Source organism: Euprymna scolopes, chromosome 10 (assembly GCF_053919585.1).
Source record: "Euprymna scolopes isolate OS-2025 chromosome 10, ASM5391958v1, whole genome shotgun sequence".
Classification (NCBI taxonomy): domain Eukaryota; kingdom Metazoa; phylum Mollusca; class Cephalopoda; order Sepiida; family Sepiolidae; genus Euprymna; species Euprymna scolopes.
The window spans coordinates 100,821,122-100,848,779 of record NC_136491.1 but is presented as its reverse complement, the minus strand read 5'-3'; the positions used below and the strand labels follow the sequence as shown (position 1 = coordinate 100,848,779).

The following is a 27,658-nucleotide window of genomic DNA, read 5'->3' as shown; positions in this document are numbered from 1 at the left end:
CTACCATTTTTCCAGCGACCTTGGCAATAGACTTGATGTACATGCTCCATTTCAGGTCAGGAGTAAAGGTCAAGCCCAGAAGCTTATCAAAACATGGGGCCTCCCCTAGACGAGAACCATCCATTTCAATTGATGCCAGATGGGGATCAAAGCGTTTATGATGTAGAAATAGGAGCTTGGTTTTAGATGCATTAAAAGTAACCAGCAATCTCTTCCCCCACTGAACCACGCACTCAAGATCAGAGGAGAGAGAATCAGAGAGAACATCATCATTTATGGCCTTTGATGTGTTGCCATAGATAGTCGTGTCATCAGCATAGATGTCAACGAAAAATTTTAGTATGTGTTTTGGAAGATCATTGATGTAGATCAGGAAGACAGTTGGGCCCAGTATGGACTCCAGCATTAATACTGTGGGCCTCTGATTTCTGCCCATCAACCACTACTCTTAGTTAGTTCTAAGCCCATGGATATTTGTAAATGCGATCCTCAACGGAGGAGGTGAATTGTTGTTTGAATGTGCGTCTGGTTCGATCATTATTTTGGACTGAGCTGTCATTTCATTTCATAGTTTCTCTCTTTTTTTTTTCATTTTTCTTAAACTTTTTCTTCTAGGGGATGGGACATCCAACCAGATGTCTGACATTTAACCCTATTTTAGTGAGTCCAACCAAGAGATCTTTTCAGAATTCTAGCCGTCCCTTTCAGTGCAATCGTTTGTATTTCACTTGCACTTGGTTCACCGGGTATGCTTGCTATGTACTTTTTAAAGTTCTTTTTCATAAGCCCAGTTGCTCCTATGATGACTGGTATAATTGAAACGTCTTTTAATTCAGTTTAGGGTGAGAGGTGCTAGACAAAGTGAATGTGCATAGCCTTTATCATTCAACACGACCGACTCCTCATTCACAGGAATGTGGCCTCGAAAATTTCCACCAGAGATGAGTGCAGGGTCCCTTTCCATGTGCAACATGGCACAACAATCATCCCAATATTATACAACTGATGATAGAGCAGCAACTCTGTGCTAGCAAAGAGTTAGCGCTCATGTACTGTCACTTGGAATACTGCAGCCAAACAAACTGTCAACCCGGTACCCTCAAACGTGTCAGACAAGAGTAGCATACATGGTAAACAAGCACCCCCAAGATGCCCAGTTTTAAGGGAAGGTAATGAGGCACATATGAGGACGATATTCATTACCCTAGTCAGGAAACAAGACCAAGCACTGGGCGTCTTTAATGAGTCCCTGTGATTGCACCTCTGCTCCTGACTAATAGGCAAATGAGTATTAGCGACAGGCAGAGCCTTAAGCTCTGTCAGAGTTCTTAAGACACCTTAAGCAGGTTAGGTTTGTAAACTGATGATTCGATCGGGTCACCAGCTCTAGGAAGGTTGTTGACTAGGACTAAGGAGGCCTCCCTCTCCCCTGCCCCATTTGATGCCAAGACATATGCAGTCAGTGGCACAGGTTTAACATCAGATTTTAGTTCTTGTCCAGAATTCAACCTAATTAAAAAAACAAAAAATATAGGAAAATCGGCAAAGTCACTAAATCACGTCATGAATTTATTACTAAAAAAAAATTCTGTGTAGCCATTAAAATTGTTTTTGTTTGTTTTGTTAAATATTATTTTACTAGCGGGGGTACCCGGCGTTGCCCGAGTGTTTTTTTCCGGGACGGAGGGGGGGGAGTTTTAAAAAATGTTATGGTAGGTAAGTAGGAAGGATCAAACCCGGAGTCATGAGTAAAAGTAGGAAAATAAAGTGTGAAAAAAAACAAAACAAAAAAACATCTGCAACGTTAACAGTTCGGCCACTAAGAAAAGTCCATTCCAATTGTTTAGAAAAAAAAAAAAAAAAACGACTACGGTAGGTCGGCGCGAACGTGAAAATATAATGTGAATTGTCCAGCACGCTAACCACTACGCCACAGAGCACTGCAGCTTAGTTTAGTGATTTTAAATAACTTCACATGAAAGAACTACGAAGCCAAACCGGTGTTCTCTTCTCAACTGTTCCTTGTGAACGATCCCCAAACGGTGTTAAGTGGTGGCAGGGGGAGGAGGAATTTATTAGAGAGAAAATATTTTACCACTTCCATTGATCTTAACCGATTTTGGCCGTGACTTCTCAGCAGAAGAAGTATAGAAATCTAAGATTATCGAGGAATTTGAGAAATAATAAGCCTATAACACACCTCAGATATTGTTCTGCCGTTTGTGCATATTATATTTGCATGAAATATCTTGATTTTTAATCCTATTAATGTCAAAATCAGACGGGAAAAAATGAGTTCATTTTATTTATATAGAGATGAGGAATTTTTTTCAAGATAAAATTTATTGAGAAATGCACACTTTGAATATGTAAACACTAGATAAAGTTATCCATTATGACCCAAATGAACGACCAGTTCAGATAACTTGTTATTCTAATGTTTACAGATTTAAAGCGTGTATTTCTGAAAAGATTTTAATCAGAAAAATACCTGCCTATGCTCAAAACGATTCTTTTTATCGTTTTTATTCCTTTATTTTTGTTTAAAACTTATTTTTCCACAGCTTGTATTAATGATGAAATGATAAATATTTATTGACTTTAAACTAACAGTAAACTAAAATCTATATAAATCACACCCATAAATATATTTTTACATTTGAGAAAATATATGTACATGTTTACATGGGTTTTTCGATAAATCCGACCACCAACTTCCAACAAAAACAACTCTATATTTAGACATTTAAATAGAATCAGAATCGATAATTGTATTAGAATTGGGAGTTTATAACAGAACCAGTAATTGCATCAGAATCAGGAAAAATATTGGAATCATCCCATAACTAATATATATATATATATATATATATATATTAGTGATGGGATGATTTCAATATTTTTCCTGATTCTGATGCATATATATATATATATTTCCTCTGAGGAGATGAGCCTACATCGAAAATCCTCAGATTAAAGAAATTAATATAAATATTGTATCCTTTGTCCTAACAATAAATTTTTGTTTGGAAAATGTTGTGAGGGAATCACCCTCTGAATGGACTCAATCACCGTCCATATATACTGGAACTCTTAACAATCCCAGCTAGGCCTATAGTTCCGGAGTTAACCTCGTTTGCTCGGTAGAATGCAAAACACTCTTTCCATTCTGTAACCCTTTGTTTGTCTTTTATTAATACAAGTCTTGACTTACACCGTTGTTCTGTTTTTATTGTGGCTAATTCAGAGCCATAACAGAAAATTATATTTTCTGAATGAAATTTAAATATAAAAACTGTAAATTTTCATTTGCTCTATATAGTATATTGAGCCATTTTATTTGGCAGGGAATGTCTGATATAAAATTACTGCCTCCCGAAAGTATTTTGTAAGACTTGAAACCACAAGATACATTAATCTATGATCTAATTATTCTCATTATTTTTATATATATATATATATATATATATATATATATATATATTTTTTTTTTTTCGTATTGAATTTCTGGAATGAAAGATACATCTGCCTTACTTTTAATGCTAGGTTTATTTATGGTGTCTTTTACATATAATAAAAACCCTTCCCAATATTTGCTGATGAGGAAACTTTGTTTGTTAAAAGCACTATATGTAAAAATTATTGTCCATAACTTGATGTCTACCACAATAAAAACACTGTTTTCCGAAACGATCGTACAAATTATTGATTTTGTTGTTGTTCCTTCTTATGAAACGGATTTTTAATTTAATTATAATTTGATTTTTAAATTATCAATCACATTACTAAATATTAAATTAGCTCTGGGATATTTACCCATCGAGCTTATTATATATCTAAATTACAACGAACATTTTTTCTTTCCCTGTATTTTAATTAAACTAGTAATTTTACTATTAAATTAAAATACACTCTGCTCTTTAGACTATTGTTCTAATCTCCTTTAAATTTATATATATATATATGTATATATATATATATATATATATATATATATATATATATATATATATATATACCACATACTAATTCATTAGGTCTAGGCTATTAGCCACTATCTTATGTAATTTTTTAACACAATTATAAACACATTAAGTCGTTATAATAAAATGCTACATTCCATTCTAGGAGCAACACCATCACAATCACGACATCTATAGAGGATACAGTCCCTATTTTTCTCTATAAATATTTAGTCCTCCCACTGTTACCAGTTGATACCGGGACGTATTCTTCATTTTTCTATGATACTTATATTGCACCCATTGTAACTGGTTATTAGCTACATACACATAACATAATCTTTCCATTACCTAATTCAAACAATAATAAATTCTCCCTTCTCAAAATCCGGAGCGAATTTTGAGAAGGGAGAATTTATTGGCTGATTGGCTGAGACAGGCTAATTCTATTATTCAAGAATCCACTTCTTCATACATAAACGAAAGCATGAGTACCATTATTTATTTTTCGATTTTGAAACACTTTTTTATTTTATATGGACAATCTTTGTATCATGACGGTATGGAATACTATAAGCGTAAGAATGTTTGCAGTAGTTTGTTATCTTTTTCTATGTGAGTGGTTTTGCAATAGCTGAAAGAAAAGAAGTAATTATGAATGGTCTGTTTAATGCAAAAATTTATTATGTAATGGAGTTGTTATAATAGTCTCATGAAAACTGACGTTTATTGTACCTACGTTTATAGAAAATTTGAACCACCAGACATTTGAGAAGTGGGACTGTATAAATAATTATACTTGTTAAAAATCCGATGATGGCATGAGGTGAGTGAGAGGACTTAATAGATAGAAGGTGATAGTGTTTGCTACCCTCTTTGTGAGAAGGTGCATTTGAGAGGTATTTTATTTGGAACTAGCGGGGGTACCCGGCGTTGCCCGAGTGTTTGTTTCCGGGACGGGGGGGGGGGAGTTTTAAAAAATGTTATGGTAGGTAAGTAGGAAGGATCAAACCCGGAGTCATGAGTAAAAGTAGGAAAATAAAGTGTGAAAAAAAAAACAAAAAAAACATCTGCAAAGTTAACAGTTCGGCCACCAAGAAAAGTCCATTCCAGTTGTTGAGGAAAAAAAACAAAACAAAAAAAAACGACTACGGTAGGTCGGCGCGAACATGAAAATATAATGTGAATTGTCCAGCACGCTAACCACTACGCCACAGAGCACTGCAGCTTAGTTTAGTGATTTTAAATAACTTCACATGAAAGAACTACGAAGCCAAACCGGTGTTCTCTTCTCAACTGTTCCTTGTGAACGATCCCCAAACGGTGTTAAGTGGTGGCAGGGGGAGGAGGAATTTATAAGAGAGAAAATATTTTACCACTTCCATTGATCTTAACCGATTTTGGCCGTGACTTCGCAGCAGAAAAAGTATAGAAATCTAAGATTATCGAGGAATTTGAGAAATAATAAGCCTATAACACACCTCAGATATTGTTCTGCCGTTTGTGCATATTATATTTGCATGAAATATCTTGATTTTTAATCCTATTAATGTCAAAATCAGACGGGAAAAAATGAGTTCATTTTATTTATATAGAGATAAATGTAATAATTTTTAAACAGGGATGAAATGTTTGTATAGTTTCACAAAACATGTATAAGAAAAGTGAGGATGAAAGCTTTGTTTTGGAAGTGTTTGGGTAATTACCTATCGAAACTGTAGTGACAACAGGAAAAATGGAGATCATTTTAAATGTAAGAAAAAGAAGATAATGATAAGATAAAAAAAAAAGGAGATAACCAAAAACCAACCACAAAAGAAACAAAATGCAACAATACACTTAAACACAAGACAAAAATCCACGCTTTTTCATTAAATAAATTCTCATCCTTCTCCCCAGAAAATATGTCTCCTCCTAAATGGGAGTCCATTTAATGCACCATCTCACATTTTTTGGCCTGGACTCATCCCCCATACAAACACAAAAATATGTCACTTAGTTCACTCCATCTCACACAAATTCTTCTTTCTCTTCTAAAAAAAGTTTTAAAAAAAGGTTATGAGTTTCTATTTACCATTAACGGTTATCAGTTTCTATTTACCATTAACTAGTCAGAAAATGAGAGCTCATTTTATGTTAAATTTATATAAGAAAGTGATCCCCATTCTAAAATCTAAAAAATATATTTCTTCTTGGCATATATTTTTTCAGGCTGTTTCATAATCGCCTAAAACAGTAAAATCTCATTTTTAAGGATGAGGGAGGACAAAATACGATGTATGTGATAGTAAAATTTATCAATAAATTTTGCAATCAGTTTCCACGCTTTAAAATTATACAGGTCAGTAGAAAATATAATAAAAGGCAAACAAGAGTTTTACAGTTGGTAAATTACTATTCTCAAAGGATTAACGAAAGAAACCACCGTGTTTTGAGGAGTTCTTTTCTGTAAAGAACAAAAATTAATTTCGCTCACGAGATGAGCAGAATATCGGCCCTAGAAAGAAAACCCAAGGAACTTGAAAGATTATTCAACCAAAGTTTCCTTCAGAAAGGAAATCTTCCATAATACAAGAATTTACCCCGTATTTGTACACATAAAGCCTACCAAAGCGGCTTTATGGTCTTCTGTTTTTTCCTTTGAATTAAAAGGTACCTGAGCCTTCACAAAGGAAAATTATTTTAATTCTTTCTCCCATTTAAGGTCAAAGAAACTTTTTGTTTGTGATTCCTTTCGGAAAAGAAAAAAAAAACATTTTATGGAAAGACTGAACATTTTTTCTGAGAAGGACTGAATTTAAAACAAGGACTGTTTTCCGTTTTTTATGTGTTCTTTTCTTTCAGCCTTTCTTACAAGTAAGGATTGTAGTCTTTTTTGTATTATTTTTTTATATATTTTAAATGTTTCTTAAGGGTTCTTTTTTTAACCCCAGCCTTGGGAAATAAAGGCAATTGATTACTTTTTGTTTTAATAAACTTGGATTATTTTAAACACATTCGGGTCTGTATTTCTTTTGCTCATTTCCATTAGTTTCCATTCTCCAACAAATTTGGTTTAAATGCCTTTTTTTCCTTTTTTTTTTCTCTCATTTTTGTTACCATGAAAAACGGATTTTGGTGACGAACCCAAAATTCTGTCACCTGACATCTGTGAAGATATCGTCAGTAGACCACAAGTTTTATGTTAAAGTGACAAGATCACCTTTTAGCTAAGAATTAACTTGAAAGATGGAAAGGCTAGCTGATAATAAAATTTGTTTGGAGCAAAAGAGTTTGAGAGAGAGAGAAAGGAAAAAAAAAACGAAAAAGAGAATTAAAGAGAGATATGGTTTAAGAAAGAGAGAGAAAGAGGGAGAGAGAGAGAAAGAGAGAGAAAGAAAAGAGATTCAGAAGAGGAAAGAAAAGAGAAGAGAAAGACAATAGGAGAGAAAGAGTAATCTCCAAACGATAGATGAGGAAATGCTAATCTCAAAGAGATAGTGGTCGGAATTGGAGTTCCATAAAAAACCATTGTGTATTGCAACAAAGGAGAGATTTGCTTGCTGGGCATTAAAGAGTACACACCTCAGTTTTGGGCTCTCGGCCAGGGCTAGATAACCTCCTCAAAAGTTGAAAAGCTCTTGCTCCTCTTACTGGGAAGCTGTCTGAACAAACCTAAGTTGAAAATATCCTGCATCTTTAAACCATTAATAACACGAAAAATTTAAGTTTCTTTTGCACAAAGTGTACCCTGATATATCTTGTGAATAATTATTCTAGTTTATAAGATGATCTCTGAGTTATTATTGAATTGCTTTGATTTGAAAACCCAGTTATTTACAGCACTGACACCACAATTAGCCATTCATCAAAGCATCTACAAGAACTCCAACCACAGATTCTAATGATGAACGGCCAGCCAGTATGCTAATGGTATTGTCACATGGACTTAGGATCATGCACGTTTTGTGCACTCTGAGCACAAGAGCGGTAGTTCCAGTGACAAGTAAGTGTCTGGTTACATTTTGAAGGGACAATCACTAGACGAAGATAAAGTGTAGCCACAAGGACAGCGTTAGCCACAAGGACAGCGTTAGCCACTGCATTTAGAGATTGAAAACAGCCTTGTTACACTAATTGGTCCTGTGAAGCAGGATTGGGTAAACAGACCACCCCGCCAGAGTATGTGTCCATGTGTTTATGGGCGACCCTGGGAACTGTGGTATAGACCTCTTAAATAAACAAATACTACCCAAGTTCCATCATTACCAGTAATCATGGTGTTATCTCACTGGCCAACTGGCACACATTAGTACTTATTCTTGAATGGCTTTCAGGCCTTAATAAGCCATAACACCTGCCCCTAGAAAAAAAACGGACCCTTCCCTCGAATCTTTTCTAAAAAGTAAACAGTCTGTGGGGGAAGGATTGAGTATATACAAGATAAAATAAAAAAGATTTAAAAAAAAAACAAACTATATTTGAAATATTTATTTTCAGAAAATATAAAAATGTTACATTTTAAACTAATTAGGCACAAGGCCATTCAAAACTGTGGGAAACTGGAGATGTTGTTAGTCATCCTTTGTCATGATAACTAGAAAATGTCTGTCCTACTTTTAACTAGAATCATTAATCACCATAATACCACATTTACTCTAGGGGTCGTCTTACTTAAAATTTCCCAAATGGTTGAAATAAAAAATTTAAAATAAATGTCTATACACAATCATTGGGTATTAAGCAGAGAAGCCAGCAAACGAAAACTTCAGAAATTTATATATATAACAAATAAATGTTACCAAAGGCAAGATAAGTTACTCTTTACCCACCTGGATAAGTTTTGCGTGTGTAAATATTTTTTAAAGCTTCTATTCGGTTCGTAAAAAAAGAAAAAAACTATTGCCGAATTAAACTGACAATAACATGGCTGACGACCCCGAACATGCTCTCTTTGAAAAGTCAGTAATGGCTCATCGTGACACTTTTATTGAGTTGATTTTTATCAGTATTTTGTTTATTTGAGAATTTTTGAGACATTATTGGGTGCTTGTTAAAATAGAGTTGACAGATCGGTTCTTTTTGTTTTTCTTTAGTGTGTGATTTTAAGCAAAAACAGCAGTACTTACTTGTCATGTCAAAAATAATATATCCAAAAATTATAAAAATTCATCAAGTAACTGTAATTGTGTTTTTTGTAAAAAAAAAAAAATCTATCACTATGGTTTAAAAAAAAGTATGGCAGTCATTAAAGTGCCGAAAAGGGAGATAAGTATGTCCCCTGTATTCGCAATCTTCAATGTGCTTTATATCTACGGAAAATGCAGTTTTCCCCAGTTTTCCATTAAAATTACTTTTAACTATAAATAATTTTCTATTCGATGAATTTTCGTAATTTTGGGCTATATTACCATTTTCTACATGACAAGTAAGTAGTGCTCTGTTTTAACTTAAAACTACATATTAAAAAAAAAAAAAAAAAATCTGTCCATCGACTCTATCTTAACAAGCACCCATTATTGATTTTCCAAATATGGCATGTTCAGGGTCGGTCATTGTCAATTTAACTTGCCAACGCGGCACTACTTTTTTTAACAGAATAAAAACTGTAAAATACGTTATCTTGCCTTTGGTAACATTTTGTTTTATTGGCCTTTTGTAGTATCTGTTCTGATGCTATTGCTACAGTGCTCTACACTGCACCTTTTTTGTTCTCGATCAGGGGAGGAGAAATCCTTTTAGACTGAGCCAATTTTATCTTGTTCCTGTCCAGAGTGCCTCTTTTTGGGGAGATGGTTTTTTCCCTCACATTAAAAACTGACTTTGTGTCTAATTTTGCCCTCGTGGGGAGGCAAGTAAATAGGAATATTTATATTTAAAATATTGACCCTTCTTTTCGTTTGTTGGCTTCTCTGCTAAATCCCCCAATAATTCACTTTGATCCCAGCCAAAAAAGCCGCCTTTCGCTTGTTCTCAAAATTACGTCGAGGTAAAATAAAAAAAAGACGCTTCATAAAACGGTTTTATTTGAACTGGATTATTAAGACTCCGAATGCACAAAAACTGCGTTCGGATTCGTATCCAAAAAAAAATTCTGATTTCTCTCATAACTGGTGTTTATTGTTTCCTCTCCATCTCCACGAAAAAAGTAAAGAAAAAACGGTATTTCTTTCGGCTTCTACAATTCTTCTACAAATGGAATTCTTTGATCTAAGCTTTGAAAACATGCAGAGGCTTCGCGCTTTCATTGTGAATTATTTGCGCCGTAATCGGATTAAAGTTCCGCAAAAGTCTTGGACTGCCATGCAACCAAAAGTAAGCACAAACACAAAAACAAATTATGGTTATAAGATAGAATCACTCCTGTTTTCAATCGGATGGTTTTTATTTATTTATTTATTTTATTTTATTTTATTTTTTAGGGGAGGGGTTGTTTTCGATTTCCCTTAGAACGGTTTTGGTGTTTATGCAATTAGGTTACCGTGCTATTTTTTTTTTTTTTTTTTAAATAGCAATGTCTAGATTCGTTCCAACTAAAAAAATATTATAATGACAACTTTTGTTGGTTTTCGGGTGGGTGGGTACTGAAACATAACATTTAAAAGTGGCACAGAGAAATAGTTTTCATGATATGAAGAAATTACTTTTTCAAAAAGTGGGGATCACTTTTTTATATAAATTTAACGTAAAATGAGCACATACTTTCTGGCAACCTAGTGATAATTTTTTAGTTTTTTGTTTTTTGGGCTGCCTGAAAACCGTTTTGGTAAATTTTTACTTACTTTCCACCTCAACAATCACCTTTAACATGATGACTTAAACAGTTTTTCGGGTATGCTGAAAACGAATATCGCATTTAAATTTGTCTCAAACAAGTAGTTTTCCGGATATTAAACAATGTAATTCTTTATGTTATCAGTGGTGGCCATTTCTGTGCACACGTTTGCGCATACAGAAATGACCATCACTGATAACATAAGGAATTACACGTACAGATTTTTCTTTATTTTTGTTCTTTAATGCCATCGTGTCTTTATTGAAAGATGAAAGCAAAAACAAAGAATAAACAAAAAATCTTTTAGCCAAAAAACAAAAATTGCCCCTCCCATCCTCACTAGATGGCCAGAAAATGGGTGCTCATTTTATGTTAAATTTATATAGAAAAGTGATTCCCATTTTTTGGAAAAAGGAATTCTTCATATGAAAACTATTTCTCATCGCAACCTGTAAAGTATGAAGGGGATTGGTCGATATTCACTGATGCCTGGTATCACAGCCGTGGTGTGAGCATTGACCCTTAACAAAAAAGAAAAAAAAAAAAAAGTGTCAGTAATTAACAATATGAAGACCAGTTTCAACATTTAATATAGAAATTTATCGAAGAAAACATCACTTTTTTATATGCATGCATTTGTGCTCTGTCATCGCACAATAGAAAACATTTTAGATTTAGATTTTAGAATTAAATGAGAAAGTTTTTTCTGGACAGGGAAAATAATGCCCTTTAAAGAAACAGGAGCAAAAAGGAATTCAATTTCTTCTTAGAATAATCAGATCCAATTAAGGGTAAATCCTTTCCATGCAAATATGTTTGAGTCGATTGTCCAAGTAGTAATTCTGAAAGACGAGTAATGTTGGTTGAGCGGCAAAAACATATTCCTTTTAGATGAGTCCTGTGTTTTTGTGCCATGTTGTTAGCCTGGGGCCAAAGCCCCCAGGCGGTTTGCTGCCAGCCAACGGGGAGAAAAGAGACCAAGAGGAAAAGACGCGCAAAGTCATATTGGTGATTTTAGTCGACGAGATGGAGTCATGCAGCGAGTTGCTTACTGTCGGAATTTTATTTTTTTTATGAACCTCGTCATTAACAGTGGAAAAGGGAAGGGTGGGGGTGTCAGTATTTTAGCCAACCTGTAAAATTCACTTAACCCCTATCCCATCCTCGTCTTGACCTCGACTAGCAGTCGTTGGAGCCTGAAGGCTCCCTTTCAGCTGACGAATGTGGGTGCGTCTCTGTCACTCACTCACTCACTCACTCACTCACTCACACACTCTCTCTCTCTCACTCACTCACTCATTCTCTCTCTCACTCACTCTCTCTCTCTCCCTTTTATGTCATTTTCATTTAAGTCCTCGCGGACATTTTTCTCTCCCCCTCTCTCTGTTAATGCCTTTCTTTTTTCTTGGTAGCCATCAGCATTGCTTAACGCTGATTGGCTGTACTGTGAAGACAATCCCAATCAACTTTGTGAGACCCTTTTCAGATCAGTTTCAAAGAAGACATTGGACAGTGAAGTCTTGTTTCTGGAATTCCGTCATGGAGGCCCCCCCCCGACACCGTCATTAAGGGTGGAACGCCTTTATTGAGAGGTTGAAATTGTTGTTGCAAAAAATACCATTTATTGAAGGAGTCAACCACTTTCGGAGAAAGGAGAACGTAAGATTGGCTGAGCCGGTCACTATATTTATTTCTAGCTGTCGACAAGAGACTCGTCAACAAGGATTTATCTCTTTGTCCTCCCCCACTTCGAACAGGAGAGAAAAAAGAAGAAACCAACCCTTTCAGAGAAAGGGAAAAGAAAAAGAAAGAAAAGGGAACCAACCCTTCCAGAGAAAGGAAAATTTTATTTTTGGGGTAGCTAAAGAAAAGATAACCCCTTTCAGAGAGCTATACTTTTAAACCTTTTGAAGGTTTTGTTTGTTTGAAAAAAAGAGACAGAGAAGAGAGAAAAAGATATGAACTTTACAAAAACCCTTGCAACCTGCATGATTTTTTTTCAGGAAAGAAAGAACTTTTTGTTGAAAGACTGAATTTAAAGACTTGAAAGAATATTTTCTATTTTGTATGTGCTTTTCATTTCAGCCTTTCTTTCAAGTAAGAATTGTGTTTTGTATTTGTTGTTTATTTTTTATTTCATGTCACCTTACAGGCTTTTAAAACCTGAGCTTAGGAAAATATAAGCAACCGTAACATTTTGTTTTCTTTAAATAAATTCGGATCATTTTAAACTCATTTCGGGTCGGTATTTCATTTGCTCATTTCTCTTTGCTTGCTTGTTTAATTTTTCCCTTTTTTTCCTTTAATTTGATACCTTAAAAAGCGGATTTTGGTGACAACCCCAAAATTCCGTCATTACTCGTGGTACTGCATCCTGAACTGAATTGAACAGAACTCTGACTCAACTGATTTGGATTTGGTGCGTAGTGTCTTTTATATGCTTCTGGGTGGCTCCCAGCGAAGGCTGCTAGAAAAAGATTTTGGAAAAGTGTTTTTTTTTTTTGAGCATTGATTGGACTGTCACGTGGTATGCTTTGTCTTACGTCCGCACAAAAAAGACACAGTTTTACTTTTTATTTCCACAGAATTTGCGTGGATGGATACGACAAATGTGTGCATAACTGAAATGTTATTTATTTTAATGTACAGCAAATGCGTGCATAACTGGAATGTTATTAATTATTTTAATGTCTTTGGCGTATCGCTACAAGTATATATTCGTATTCAGCACCCCAAAAAACCTAGAAAAGTCGTTATTGTAAAGGTAAAAATACAGAATAGTTACAAAACACTCCCTATTACCCATGTTAAGAATGGCTTTCAAAATAATAATGTTATTATTTCAGCACGGTAACATAAGTGCAAGAGTTCCATGATTTTTAACCCTAATTTGAAACTTTAATTTAAAAAATAAAAACACAAGTAAAAAATAAAAGTGGGCTTTTGCGGTTTACGGACCGTGCTGCTACAGGATTTTCAAATTTATGACATCTTTTTCGTTTAATTAATTGTTATGCAAATATACAGGATAGTTTTAAAAAGCAAACAAACCTCCCAATGGCTTTCTAAAATAATAGTGTTATTATTTTGGCACGTAAACTACACCAGTCAAAAAAGTAAATAAATAAAAAAGAAAGAAAAACGATTGGAGACGAGAGTGATTCCATAGAATTACACAAAATATGATTCTCTGCCCTGTTTTGTTATTTTGAACTTTTCAGCTTTAAGATGGTTGCCATTGAAACACCATAATCATAACCAAATTAGTCCCGGTTTTATAACAATGTGGTTCAATTACAAGTTTTTAAATTTTAATTAATCTTTTGATTTTTTGGTGGTAGTGGTGGTGGTGGTGTGTGTGTGTGGGTGGGGGAGGTCTTGTACAGATCAGTCTTCATAGATGCCAATATTGGCTCGGTTAAAGCCAACAGGCGACCATATAAAATTTTTGCAGTTTATCAGGATTTCCTCTTCTAATTGAAGCTAACATTTTGATCTGGTTCCAGTGGGGGGGGGGAAGTTGCTGTACACCCTCTTAATCATCATCATCACCATCATCATCATCATTTGTACTCACTAAGAATTCTCACATAACACAGGTCACCATCAGAGATTATTTACTGACAACAACCGGTTGTGTCCCCTGGAGTCTGGGTGACAACAAGTCTTCTCAGGTTTCCAGTACTCTCCACCTTTTTCGATAACCTTTGTAATGAATTAGTCCTTATAAAGTGACAGTTTTCTGAAAGGATAGAAATAGAAGGAGAGCGAGAGTTCATTTATTAGATGGCAAATATTCAGAGTTCAAATTAAATCCTTTTTTTTTAGAAAAGATCTTTGTGTTCATAATAGTATCCTCCTATGAAGGCATTATTATAGTATTCCTTTTTAAGGTAATCCCGTTTTCTTTTTAAAACATGTTTTAGCACCTCGTGCGTTTTCTTTTTTAACTTCCTTCCATGAATTCTCTCGTGCTTGAGAAAAGTACACTCACCAAAACAAACAAGTCCTTATTCCTCTACTAAAGAAGAAAATTAACCGAATTAACCCAAACATTCCTTGCACTTATAGTATTAACATCAAATGAACAATTCTTCATGTGTTTCCAATAGTCTTCCTTTCAAATGGATTAGAAAGGATAAATTTCCAGGTTCTGGCAGAATTTCATCATCGTTTTTTCATGTAACTTAGAAAACTTCTTGAGACAAATTTTCAATTCTTTGTTCCATAATTATCCTTTTTGAGAAAATTATAATATTCACATCTCTCTGCCATAATTGAAATTTACAACTAATTTGTATATCTTAGTTAAGACAGAGTTGTTGAGTGTCCACGATAAACTTTCTCTTTTTCCTTGCCTGAGACTTTGACAAAATATATCAGATCACTTAAACATATTTAACCTGCCTTAACACTAAGATGACCTGTTAACAACTGATTTTTTAAAATTCGAATTCTACACCGTTGGGAAAATAAGTGGCGGTATTTATTTGCTTCCCCACTGAACAAATTAGGCACAAGGCCGTTTTTTTCTAATGTGAGAGATTGGGGAAAGGGGGACCAGCTTCCCGAGGAGCAGGGGAGCTGGATAGTGACAATTGGTATGAAGGTTTTCCTCTACATTGACCAATAACTGATTGCTACAAGAGCAATGGTCTTATATGTGGGGTTGCCCTCACATATGGTCTTTGATTGCAGCATCTGCCGGAACAGATGGTATTTATTTGCTCCCCCACCGAGCAAATTAGGAACAAGGCCGATTTTTAATGTGAGGAGTGAAGGGAGGGGGAAGGGGAAAAGGGGATCAGCTCCCGAGAGGTGGGAAATGGGAGCTGGTTAAAGGTCAGACATGTGGGGTTGCCCCCACATCTGGTCTTTGCTAGTCATAGCTTGCAGTATCTGCCGGAACAGATGGTATTTATTTTCTCCCCCACCGAGCAAATTAGGCACAAGGCCGATTTTTAATGTGAGGAGTGAAGGGAGGGGGAAGGGAAAAAGGGGACCAGCTCCCGAGAGGTGGGAAATGGGAGCTGGTTAAAGGTCAGGCATGTGGGGTTGCCCCCACATCTGGTCTTTGCTAGTCATAGCTAGTCATAGCTTGCAGCATCTGCCGGAACAGATGGTATTTATTTGCTCCCCCACCGAGCAAATTAGGCACAAGGCCAATTTTTAATGTGAGGAGTGAAGGGAGAGGGAAGGGAAAAAGGGGACCAGCTCCCGAGAGGTGGGAAATGGGAGCTGGTTAAAGGTCAGGCATGTGGGGTTGCCCCCACATCTGGTCTTTGCTAGTCATAGCTAGTCATAGCTAGTCATAGCTTGCAGTATCTGCTGGAACAGATAGTATTTATTTGCTCCCCCACCGAGCAAATTAGGCACAAGGCCAATTTTTAATGTGAGGAGTGAAGGGGAGGGGGAAGGGAAAAAAGGGGACCAGCCCCCGAGAGGTGGGAAATGGGAGCTGGTTAATGGTCAGGCATGTGGGGTTGCCCCCACATCTGGTCTTTGCTAGTCATAGCTAGTCCTAGCTAGTCATAGCTTGCAGTATCTGTCGGAACAGATACTACACTTTGATCTTGACCCGAAGGCCCTTATCTGCCGGAACAGATGGTGTTTATTTGCTCCCCCACCGAGCAAATTAGGCACAAGGCCGATTTTTAATGTGAGGAGTGAAGGGAGGGGGAAGGAAAAAAGGGGACCAGCTCCCGAGAGGTGGGAAATGGGAGCTGGTTAATGGTCAGGCATGTGGGGTTGCCCCCACATCTGGTCTTTGCTAGTCATAGCTAGTCCTAGCTAGTCATAGCTTGCAGCATCTGCCGGAACAGATACTACACTTTGATCTTGGCCTGAAGACCAGAAAAGACGGGGAAAATAAGTGGCTTGTCGAATCAGCGAGCTGAATTGGATCACATGTTGTAAAAGAAGAGGAAATAGAATAAATCAGAGAGAAGGGGAAAGGCAGAAGGAAGAATAAGTGAAAGAAGAAGAAAATGGCGAAAATAAAATTTCCGTAGTTTTTACTAAAGAAAACTTTCACAACTTTTTTCAATTGTTTTTATTTAAAAAAAAAAATGTTAAGATTTTTAACTTAAAACAACTATTAAAATGTTAATACATTCAATTTATTCAGCATAGGTTAAAGCATTACATGTTTTATCACCGTTGAGAAGGACGTGGGAATAGAAAAAAAAAAAAAGGAAAGCAAACAAAAAGGGAGGGAGAGACAGCAGGCACTGCGAATTTAGACAGTCTGAAATACAGTTGACCAGCACCTGTCCAACTTCATCTTGAATTGATCCGTTGTTGGTGTAGTGAATATCTCAAGCAGCAGTCTATTCCATATGCGGATGGAAAACTCAGCTTTGCATCAGTTTAGCCAAAATCTCTGATGAAACAGCTTTAGGCTGTGTCCTCTCACTCCACGTTCGAGTGCCAGGGTGGAGATAAGATCCCGAAAGAGGTCATAATGGTCATGAAGGAGATTAAAGGCCAAAATTAAGTCGTCCCTTAGTCTTCGGCATTCCATCGAGAAAAGGTTCTGCAACCGTAATTCATTGGCCGCCATGTTTGTATGCGCGTGCAATAAACATATACGTCCACCCCCACAATTTTCTTTAAAAATGTTAAGAACGGCTTTAGGAATAAACACCCTGAACCTCCCCATGTTAAGAACAACTTTTAGAATAAACACCCCATGGGGTGGGGGATATTTGCCCCAAATTTACTGTAATATTCGTTGTCAGCATACCCATCCGCAAATACTATAAAAAAAAAATGGGGTGGGGACAGTGTCAGTTACAGAAAAGTGTATTCATCACGTGCATACAAACATGGCGGCCAGTGAATTACAGTGCATAATACAGGTCTTTATATCTCAAAAACTATTTGTCTCTGCAATGATATATTCAGCATAGTCGAAAAGCTATAAAAGTCATCATTTTCAAGAAAATTGTGGAGATGGACCTAATGTAAAAATTTACCAAGTTTTAGGATGATGCAAAAGTATTAGAATATTAATACCTGAATTTCAAATAATTCCATTTTTTATTATGAGTCGATAATTTAATTGAGAGATGCCATCTTAAATTGTAAGCTTTTTAAAACTAGTGAAACCTACACCGATTACAAAAAAAAATAAAATAAAATAAATAAAAACTGTTTTGTTTTCTGATATATATATATATATATATATATATATATATATATATATATATATATATATATATATATATATATATATATATATATATTACATTAGCTATAAATTGGTGGTATTATATAGTTCAGTTTTAATATCATTTTTAGTCTGCTTTTATAATTTCCAAATTTTTACTTATATTTTCCTCTGAATTAATTTTTTATTTCTTATTTATTTAGAATAAATTCTATTATTTTCATAAACCAAATTTATTTTTAATTTAATTAAATCATTTTCCACGTCTTATTTTCTAATTAATAACAAGCAAACCACATTATTTTCCCATAAACCAGATTATACTGTATTTTCTCTCGATTTTGTAAAAAGATTGTAAAATTTACTGTTGTAGGGAACTTGGTCGGCATTCATCGATGCCTGGTATCACAGCCATGATGTGAGCATAGGTAAATGTTTCCCAACCCCTAACAAAAAATAAAAATAAAAAGGTAGTCAAAATCAGTATTAAGGTGAAGGCGATTATAAAAATTAAAAACATAGTTTTTATTTTAACAATAGAAAGAAATAATGAATCATGTTTTATTGTTGACGTATTTTTTGTGTGTGCCAAGTCAAGAAAGTGGTAATGAATAAATCGTCCAAAGTTTGTGAGAATGTAAAAACGTTCTGGAAAGAAATATTTTGGCATAAAAGTAATGTTTGTAACTGTTTGTATGGTCGCTAGGACTTAATATGTTTTTCTCTTAATTAGAGTCTGATGGAATTTGAATTGAAATATGTAATGAAAAGCAAGAGAGAGAAATCTTTCTCTGACTGAGGCAAAATGTTTTTGTTTTTTTAGGTATAAAATATTTCTTCTTTATCTTTTTAAAACGGTATTAAAATCCTTAGATTAGTTAGTTCGATATTGTTAATCCAGTGAGATTCGGATGTTAATATGTGAAACAAGATGGGATAATATTAATTCTCGCTGATCTGGTACTTCCATGTGGAGAATTTAGATGAGTGATGCACGTGAAGTTATGTTGGTTGTTTTATGTCGAACCACAATGGAGTCCATTAGTCACAGTATGCTGACTGGCTCGACTGACTGGTTTTAGCGCGCAGTGCCTTTTTTATAGGTTTCAAACCGGCTCCAGCGATTGTTGTCAGAAAAATATTTTTGAAATTCGCTTTCTTTGAATGCCGATTGGATGAAAAGTCAACACCTTTGTCACGTGGGGGGGCTTTCCATGCTGTCTGCGACAATTACCAAGTTTTTTCTATTTATAATGTAATGTTTGCGTGGGTGTAGATAACAGATGTATACGCAAATGGAACGCTCCTTGTTCAGCCATCATTAATGTTCATGGCGAGTTGCTACACTGTTTTTTAACGAATTCAATATTTTATTGAATTTCGTTTGAAATAATGGTCAGACGATCACTTTTGGTTCATTTTGAATGCTTGCCTTCGTATCATCATTTCATTGGTTGGCTTGAGTCACATGACGTCAATAAACAGGTAGATGACAATCGTATGATTTTGAGCGTTTTTTTATAATGAAATTTGGGTGTTGATGAGAAAATTGTTGCATTTATCTGACACCATACTAAAGGGGATCTCACGTAAGCAACAAATTGCAGAAACAATTATTGTAATATTTAAACTTTTACAATTGTATATATATATATATATATATATATATATATATATATATATATATATATATATATATATATATATAGTCTTTGAAGTTTTTAACCTTTAAAACTATACAAAAAAAATATTTTGTATCACTCGTTAGAAAACCATCTAGTCAGTAAGTCATTTAATCACCTGCAATCATTGCATCAACTCAACTCGCTCTTGAATTTACTATAGTACCAATAATTTATTTTTCAAGGGATCATCAGTTGTTTACCATGAAACACTGTTTCGGGGATTTAAAAACAAAACAGTATATTACATCATGGCTCCCCAGCAGTGTTGATCAAACACCACCACCCTTAATCTTAGGAAGAAGACATGTTACAAACATTTGATCCAATTTCCTATTCTTAATTGCAATTACTAACCTTTTCATACTATAAAAAATGAAGTTCTTACCTGTGTGATTCATCAATTTCCACATTTAAAATGGATATATTTTTTAATTTATCAGTCTTGTATTTATAAGATTAGGATTAATTCATTTAACTACTTATCACCCCCACTATGATTAGTATTTAGTATATTTACATTCTTATTTATTTAAAATTAGATATATAAAGGTTAAAAATATTTTTACATATATACATTTTTTTTTTATATATATATATATAAATTTATTATATGTAATTATAAATACATTTTATACATTGCTAATATAGTTTTGGATTTCCTTTATTAATATAGCCTGGTTAATCTTAAACGATTCAAAAGCATCAGGATAACGAACAAATGCTTTATTTAACTGTTTAAATATTTTATTTTTATCCCCACCTTGTTTTATCATCCTTATTACTAAGCTAGAAACTGGTGGTATAAAATCTGTTAATTTTAAAGTAACACGAGCTATTCTCAAAAACTCTGACATAATGGTTCCACAAAACATAAAAACATATATATATATTCTTTTTGGTATCAATTTATCAAAGTATTCTCTTTCGAAAAGAAAATTATAAAATGTACTTTAAAAAAATTTTAAGTTGTGTTTTTCATAAAAATATTGAAAAATTATAAATTTTTACTTATTTTCCACCTTAACAATTGTAATGTTTGGAAGAGAGGTAATCGATATTGGAACTTCCAGAGTGATTCAGAATCCAGATGTCCCAGGGGCCATAATTCCTGTGACCTTTGGTTATCTCTCTTTTATTAATATAATGTTTACACGAAGGAAATTACAACGATCACCTTTAAAATGACGACTTTTAAAGGTTTTCTGGTATGCTGAAAACGAATATCACATTTAAATTTTCCGCAAACAACTAATTTTCTGGATATTAAGCAATGCAATTCCTTTTTGTTATCACTTGTAGCCATTGTTGTATTTGCAAGCGCACACATATTTTTGACACTAGGGATTTTTATCCTGAGTCCTCAAAATAAAGAGAGATTAGACCTTTCCTATAATGATCCGGTTCCTGTTGATTTTGCGGTGGGAGTTTAGTTCTGTGCACTTCTAGGAGGTCCACCTTCCCAGGCCTTGCCTTCTCTCTTTGAGAAGGGGTTAGGTTATTGCCAATCGCCTGAAGAGCCCTTATCAGGGAATGCCCAGGCACTTTTTGTAGGCCAGAGTGCTCTTCCTTTGGGGCGCTGATTTCTCAATCCCTTTATCTGACTCTGGTGTCTAAGTTCTTGCAGTGGAAGAAAACTTAGCAAAACTCTCATCACGACTCTTGTCAAGTCGGCATTCCAAGTCCCCGTAGGGACCAGGGGCGGCAGAATGCAATGCATACTCCATGCTCTACTGCAGCCTTCTTCCTGGGACTTCCCCTCATAGTCTACCACTTCAGTTCCTGAGCTTGCTTCAACCCCAGCTCATTTCCAGCAACATGAGCTCATTCTTGTAGCACCTCCAGCTCACTCCTGCACCTTCCAGTGACTCCAACTTACTTCTGCAGTGGCTTCCCAGCACACTCCAACCACCAGGTCCTGTGGCCCACTGATGTTCAACTACCTGTACCAGTACCCACTGACATCAAGCTACCCACACCAGCACCTACTGATGTTTGGCTATCTGTACCAGTACCCACTAATGTCAAACTACCCATACCAGTGCTCACCAACATTCAGCTACCTGTACATACTCAGTTACTTCTTCCAGTACCCACTGACTTCTGACTATCAGTTCCTACACCAAGGACCCAAGAATCTCAACCTTGCGAGACGCCCATTCTCACTCCAGATGATCTTGAATCCATTGCCGTACATTTTGTCTTTTTCTTGGTAAACAATAATCACAATATCCTATTCTCTTAAACTGAACATCTGTGTTTGTCATCCTTCTTTGCTATTGCCATTACCTCTTCGTCCTGTGTCTACTTTATTAGTTGTATCATCGATTGACATCTTCACGATTCTTGCCCCTCTGCAACTGATGTATTGTGTATATGTAAATATTTAACCAATAAACTCTTAAATTACTGGTCACATAACACTGAAATTAACAGGAAATAGTAATCATACACCAAGGATGGTTTATAACAAGTAAAATCTTTGTTTGGATGAACAAATAATGCATACAGACATGTGTCAGAAAGTTTTAAATGTAAAATGTTTATTTCACCATGTTTCTATTCCGCATGCACAAATTCATTCGTAACTTGAAGTTGTTTAATTTTAAATATTTTTAATCTATCTGTTAATAGCTCAAACGATAGGTAATGCAGCTGGAATGTTGAATGTTTCGGTTTTGATTCTAGCTGGCACCATTTTGTCTCCAATACATAAATTTGGATGTGATGCGAAATCATCTCCTTTAATCAAGCACTTTTAAAGAAAAGACTGTATTGGTTTGGTCACACTGTGCACTGCAACATAGGAAAGTATATCCACAAAGCAGTAACTCCAAAATCACTCCAAAATTAGCGAAGATGCTTGGGAGGCCAGCTGGTAACATAGTTATACACCATCAAAGCCAATGTTGAAGCTACCTCTGGTTTATGGTGTTCACCACTGGTTGCTCATAACTATCTTGACTGCTATGGACCATCGTATGTGGTTTGCATTCATTCATGATGTTGTGTTCTATGTAAGGAGCTAGCTCAACCCATTCTGGCTGAATGCTGCTAAAGTCAAGTCAAATCAATGTCTGTTGTGGGATCATATTATCAAACCAATATGTTCAATGTAGCTTGGTGGGTGCAGTGTTGAAAATAGCCTTATGCTAAATAAAAATTAAGATTGGTTAAGTAAGATCATGTGTTAAGAGAAAGAGGGGGAGATTTTTCACAAAGTCAGAAGTGAAGTTAATCATTTCATTTTGAGAAACAGTGGCATCTAGAAGCTCACCTATGATTTCTATTTTAAGTTTTGTCTAGATATAAAGAAAATAGTAATCCAAACTTCCTAGGAATTCTTAGGGTTTCAGCCAACAACTCTATCAAGAGCTGATGTTTTTAAAAATGAGATCATTTTAATATGAATATTTAGTGTTTTCTATGTTGATCCATTCATCCCTAGTCGGCTTCTGACCACTATGAGTGGCAAAAGACAAAATGTTAACCATGTGAAGTCTAGATATAAGACAATACGACTAGAACAACCATCGAAAGTGAAAATATAACAATAGGTTTAATTGGTGCTGTGACCAGAATATAATCTTATAATTTGTTTTCTGTAAGTTACTAGTGCTTGAATACTTGGAACTTACCAGATGTGGAATTATTTATTCTACTGTAACATTTGCAGACATCTAATATATAAAGTGAAGTGAAATATAATACTAGTATTATTTGATGCTGTGACCAGGATAAAGCATTTTTATAATTTGTATTTGATGTTTGAAAATTTGGAAGCAGTATTTCTTATTCGGGATTTACCATATTTTAGATTATGTATTCTACTATAATACCCACAAACATGTACTAAATAAACTTTTTGCCCGTTAAAAATGGACAAAAGTTATAGTCTCTTGACTTTTTATGACAAATTAATGGTTGAATATGGTTACATTTGTGCTCATTTTTGCGTTAAATACCAATCCTTATTAATCTCATTAATTCCTAATTGTACATCGAACGGATACCATAATGCTTAGTTTACTGCAGCTTATAACAAAGGTCCATACAAAATTTCAGCCAAATCGATTCAGTAGTTCCTGAGAAAACTTCTAGAATATATGTGTTATTGTGGTGACTAATTCCTATTAATCCCTATTTATTCCTAATTGTGCATTAAAAAAATACCATAATACTTAGTTTGCTTCATCTTATCATAACAAAGGTCCATACAAAATTTCAACTAGATCAATCCATTAGTTTCCAAGAAAAAGTGGAATGAACAGATAGACTAAGAGAAATATACTATAGATATACTAATATGTTCCTTTTTTTTCTTGCTTGGAGACATTGTTTTCTAAACAATTAATACAGCCATGTCTATACTTTTGTCTCTTCTCGTCTTCCATTATTTTTTCTTTGAGATATTATCCTCTGAACTTATATTATTGTTGTTTTCTTCTAAGCATGAATTTAAACATGAAACAATTGAATGCTGAAATGATCTTTCGCAAATGTATGGTTTTTCTTATTTCCAATTTTTCAGTACGAGCAACCAGTTCGAACATTTGGTAATTATTTGCTTTATGTTCCATTTTGTTGGACGGAAAATTTTGGTCATGTTCCAACGTAAGTGTAAATCTCCCATTTTTGCATATTTCTTCTGTTTAAAAGTCTGTCAGAAATAGTTATTTGTTTAGAATGGTAAAAATAAGCTACTTGATAAAATAAGGTTTATTTGGAAGATTAATTTGTAATTAATTTCTATAAAGTACATACATTACATTATCCAGATGATTTCATCTACAAATTCATTGAGCCAGTTCCTCCTCAGTGTTGTAAAAAATGATGCAAAGGTCAGCTGAATACCTGACTCAAAACAATGAAACATGATACCAAGCTGATCCTAGACCCTTGCCTTAATGGGGTTCATCGCTGGAACCATGATAGGTTAACACTTGTACCTGCTGGATGGATGGATGGAACTGGCCCTAGCACTCCAGAGTGAATGCTGAATCAAGTAACAATAGTATATTATAGAAAAACTTAAAAAACAAAAAACAAAAAAACACTCTGTGTAATATTGTCATTTGAAATGTTCAAGTTCATTTTCAGACAACAATCAGAGGAAAAATAGCCATTAAGTCCTGAGGTTTGAACTCATAATCTCTGCTTCTAAATATGGCATGCTAGCCGATTGAGGCATGAATCAATTCTTTTTCTCTCACAGTCGAATGTTGGCTGAAACCACACCAAACGATTTCCTTTCTGTTTTCCTTACCTCTCTCTTTGCTCTCTCTTTTTTTCTTCCCCTCGACCAAAAAGGAATGACAGATGAGGAAGAAAATGAAAAGGGCAAATCAAAACTTCCTTTCCCTCTTTTTCATCAGGGTATCTGTTAAGATTTGTCTTGTTAATTTTTCCCCAGTGTACATGGCTAGAGTAGGAGTACTGCAGGCTGTATTTGAGTTTGGTGTGATTCTGTAAAATGTCAAAAATTTCTGAATACTCCTTTTATTTGTGTCCACGCTTTGATTCTTCTTCAGAACTCATTTAAATGTGTCAATAAATTTTTTGCTTGCCCGTTTGATCTTGGGTGATACACTGGTCTTATCACATGATCAATGAACAATTATTTACAGAATTTCTTAAATTCTCTTTCTGTGAATGGGTTCCATTGTTACTGACTAAAGTTTTCAGGAGTCCAAAACGGCTAAACTTTCATGAGGTGTGTTTATTAGATTTGTTACAGTCAGATATCACAATTTCTAGCCACTTTGTGAAACTGTCTACAATGATCAATAAGATCTATTTACAGGCCATGCATAGTAGATATGCAATAGAATCCATGGGACATCTGTCTTTGGCCATAGTTGAATCTTTATTGGTGGACTCCTTGCTGCCAGTTAGCATCCTCTGCATTGTTTCACCACATTTTCTATGTCCTGGTTCATCCTAGGCCAATAAGTGTAACTTCTCATTAAAAATTTCATTTGTGAAATCCCTGAATAGCTTGTATAAAACTACTTAAGAATTTTCTTTTGCAGAGTAGCTGGTATTACTACTCTATCTGTAATACCTATTCACATATTGAAATATGTGCCACACTATTTCCTTTTTTAATTTTCTCAATTTTCTAATGAAATCATTCTTTTCCATGGCTTCTTTCACATCTTCTAGCATAATTGGAAGTTTTATTTAACTGGAACTCATTATTGTAAGTAATCTCTATCGTTCCAGATGAGAATTGTCTGAAGATAGCGGTTTCAATCCTACTCAAAGCCAGCCAGAGGCTTACATTACCAAAACATGGTGAGACGACAACAACTATCGATGGCAGTAATTGCTGAGAATGCAGTTAGGAGACTTGGAGTTCCTAATCTGTCACAGTTACCACCTGACGAAGGCCAGAGGAATAGATGGCCAAAACGTTTTGAAACAACAACTAAGATGAGGATAATAGTCTGCAATAAATAAATTAATAATTGGAAGTTCTCTAATAGTATTGCAAAACAGACCCACCAATTCACTTTCGTCTTTTAGCGTCACTATTATTGTTTCTTTGAATGTCTCTGTCTATTTAGATATCAATCTAGATAACCCATCGTCGTGACCTATCTTCTTTGAAAGTACATATTCTATTTTAAAATTATAATTCAACAGAATTCCACACCAACACTGTAGTCGATTTGAATTGGTATACCTTTTTTCAAGCCAGATATTGTTATCAGTGCCAATTTTTTTCTAACCTGTTTTTACAAAGGAGTCACCATTTATCAAGGCCACTCGAGGATAAGGGTTAATGAGTGTATTAGATAATGGGAAAATGTCATAGTAATCATTAGTTAATGAGAAAATTTCGTAGTAATCATTAGTAGTGGAAATTTAGTAAATTGGATTAATTCCTCATTTATTGTGTTTTGTGTTGAAAATGGTACTTTTCTTTTGGATTTAAAAATCGGTTTAACATTTTCTATTAATTCAAAGTCAAGCTCTATTTTTATGCTCCGGCCAAGTCCTTCTGAAAAAACACAAGAGAATTTACTTTTCAAACCTGTAATAAATTGTTGTTTGTTTTGTTTTATTGTTCTCAATGACATTAGCTTTGTTATAAAAAGAATTAATTGGTGATTTCCATAAGTTAAAAAGTACAATCCAGTCTAGACCAAAAAAATTTTGTAAACCAAGGAGCAGACACATTTTCAATTTATGCGTTTTTCCCATGAACGAAATGTCACATTTTAATTCTACTTTGAACTTTAATCTTTTTACCTGATACCCCTATTGCAATTTCTTCTTTGTTTACTGTGGAAAACTTTTTTTTTCACAAATTTGTTCATTTATTACCAAGATATCACTCCATGAATTGAGTAATAATTTTACAGTTCATTGATTTTTATATTGAGTTATTTTCTTGTTTGATCTTCCTTTATTTCGTTTTCGGCACTACTATATTCACCTTGGATTGCGACTTTGTTTTTACTTGTTTCTGTTTTGCCAGATAATAGGAACTTTTATGGTCTACATGCCCACGATTAAAGCATATTTTATCTTTAAAGAAACAGTCCTTTTTTATATACTTTTCACCACATGCATTGCATATAACATTTTTTCTTTATTTGGTTCTGACTTGTGTCTTACAATCTGTATTCGTGATTTATTTTTTCTTCAATCAGATTATTATCTCTTTAATATTTACTAGCAGTTCAGCCCGGCTTTGCTCGGGCCCTATGTACTGTTCATAACTTGCTCTACATCTGAATACACTTTATCTTAGATTTCAAATGTTTAGACCAAAATTTGTCTGAGTAATTTCATAGAAACCGCAGAGGTCAATTTTTTTAACTTTGACCCTAATTTTGACCCTTTAACATTTATTATTTTGGTCTCAAATCAAAACAAAAAGTTTTATCCATGTCCAAGTTACCTACATCTAAAATTTCAAGTCTTTAGACGCAAACTTGATGGAGGAATTTGGTAGAATCTGCAAAGGTCAACTCTTTCAACTTTGACCTTTTAAGCGGCCAAACTTTCAACTTTGACCTTTTAGCAACCAAAACCCCAAAACTGATTAAAATGCTTGCCACATGTTTGAATATCCGTT

General features: G+C 34.6%; 1 protein-coding gene across 1 annotated transcript in view; it reads left to right on the top strand.

Moving 5' to 3' along the window:
- The first annotated feature begins 9,981 nt into the window (after positions 1-9,981).
- Positions 9,982-27,658, top strand: part of LOC145286417 (rho GTPase-activating protein 11A-like) — a 28,089-nt gene continuing 10,412 nt past the window's right edge. Inside the window, exons 1-2 of the mRNA XM_080135339.1 lie at positions 9,982-10,256; positions 24,101-24,183. Of these exons, the coding sequence (XP_079991465.1) occupies positions 10,137-10,256; positions 24,101-24,183 (203 nt within the window). The 5' untranslated portion in view covers positions 9,982-10,136. The remainder of the gene's footprint in view (positions 10,257-24,100; positions 24,184-27,658) is intronic.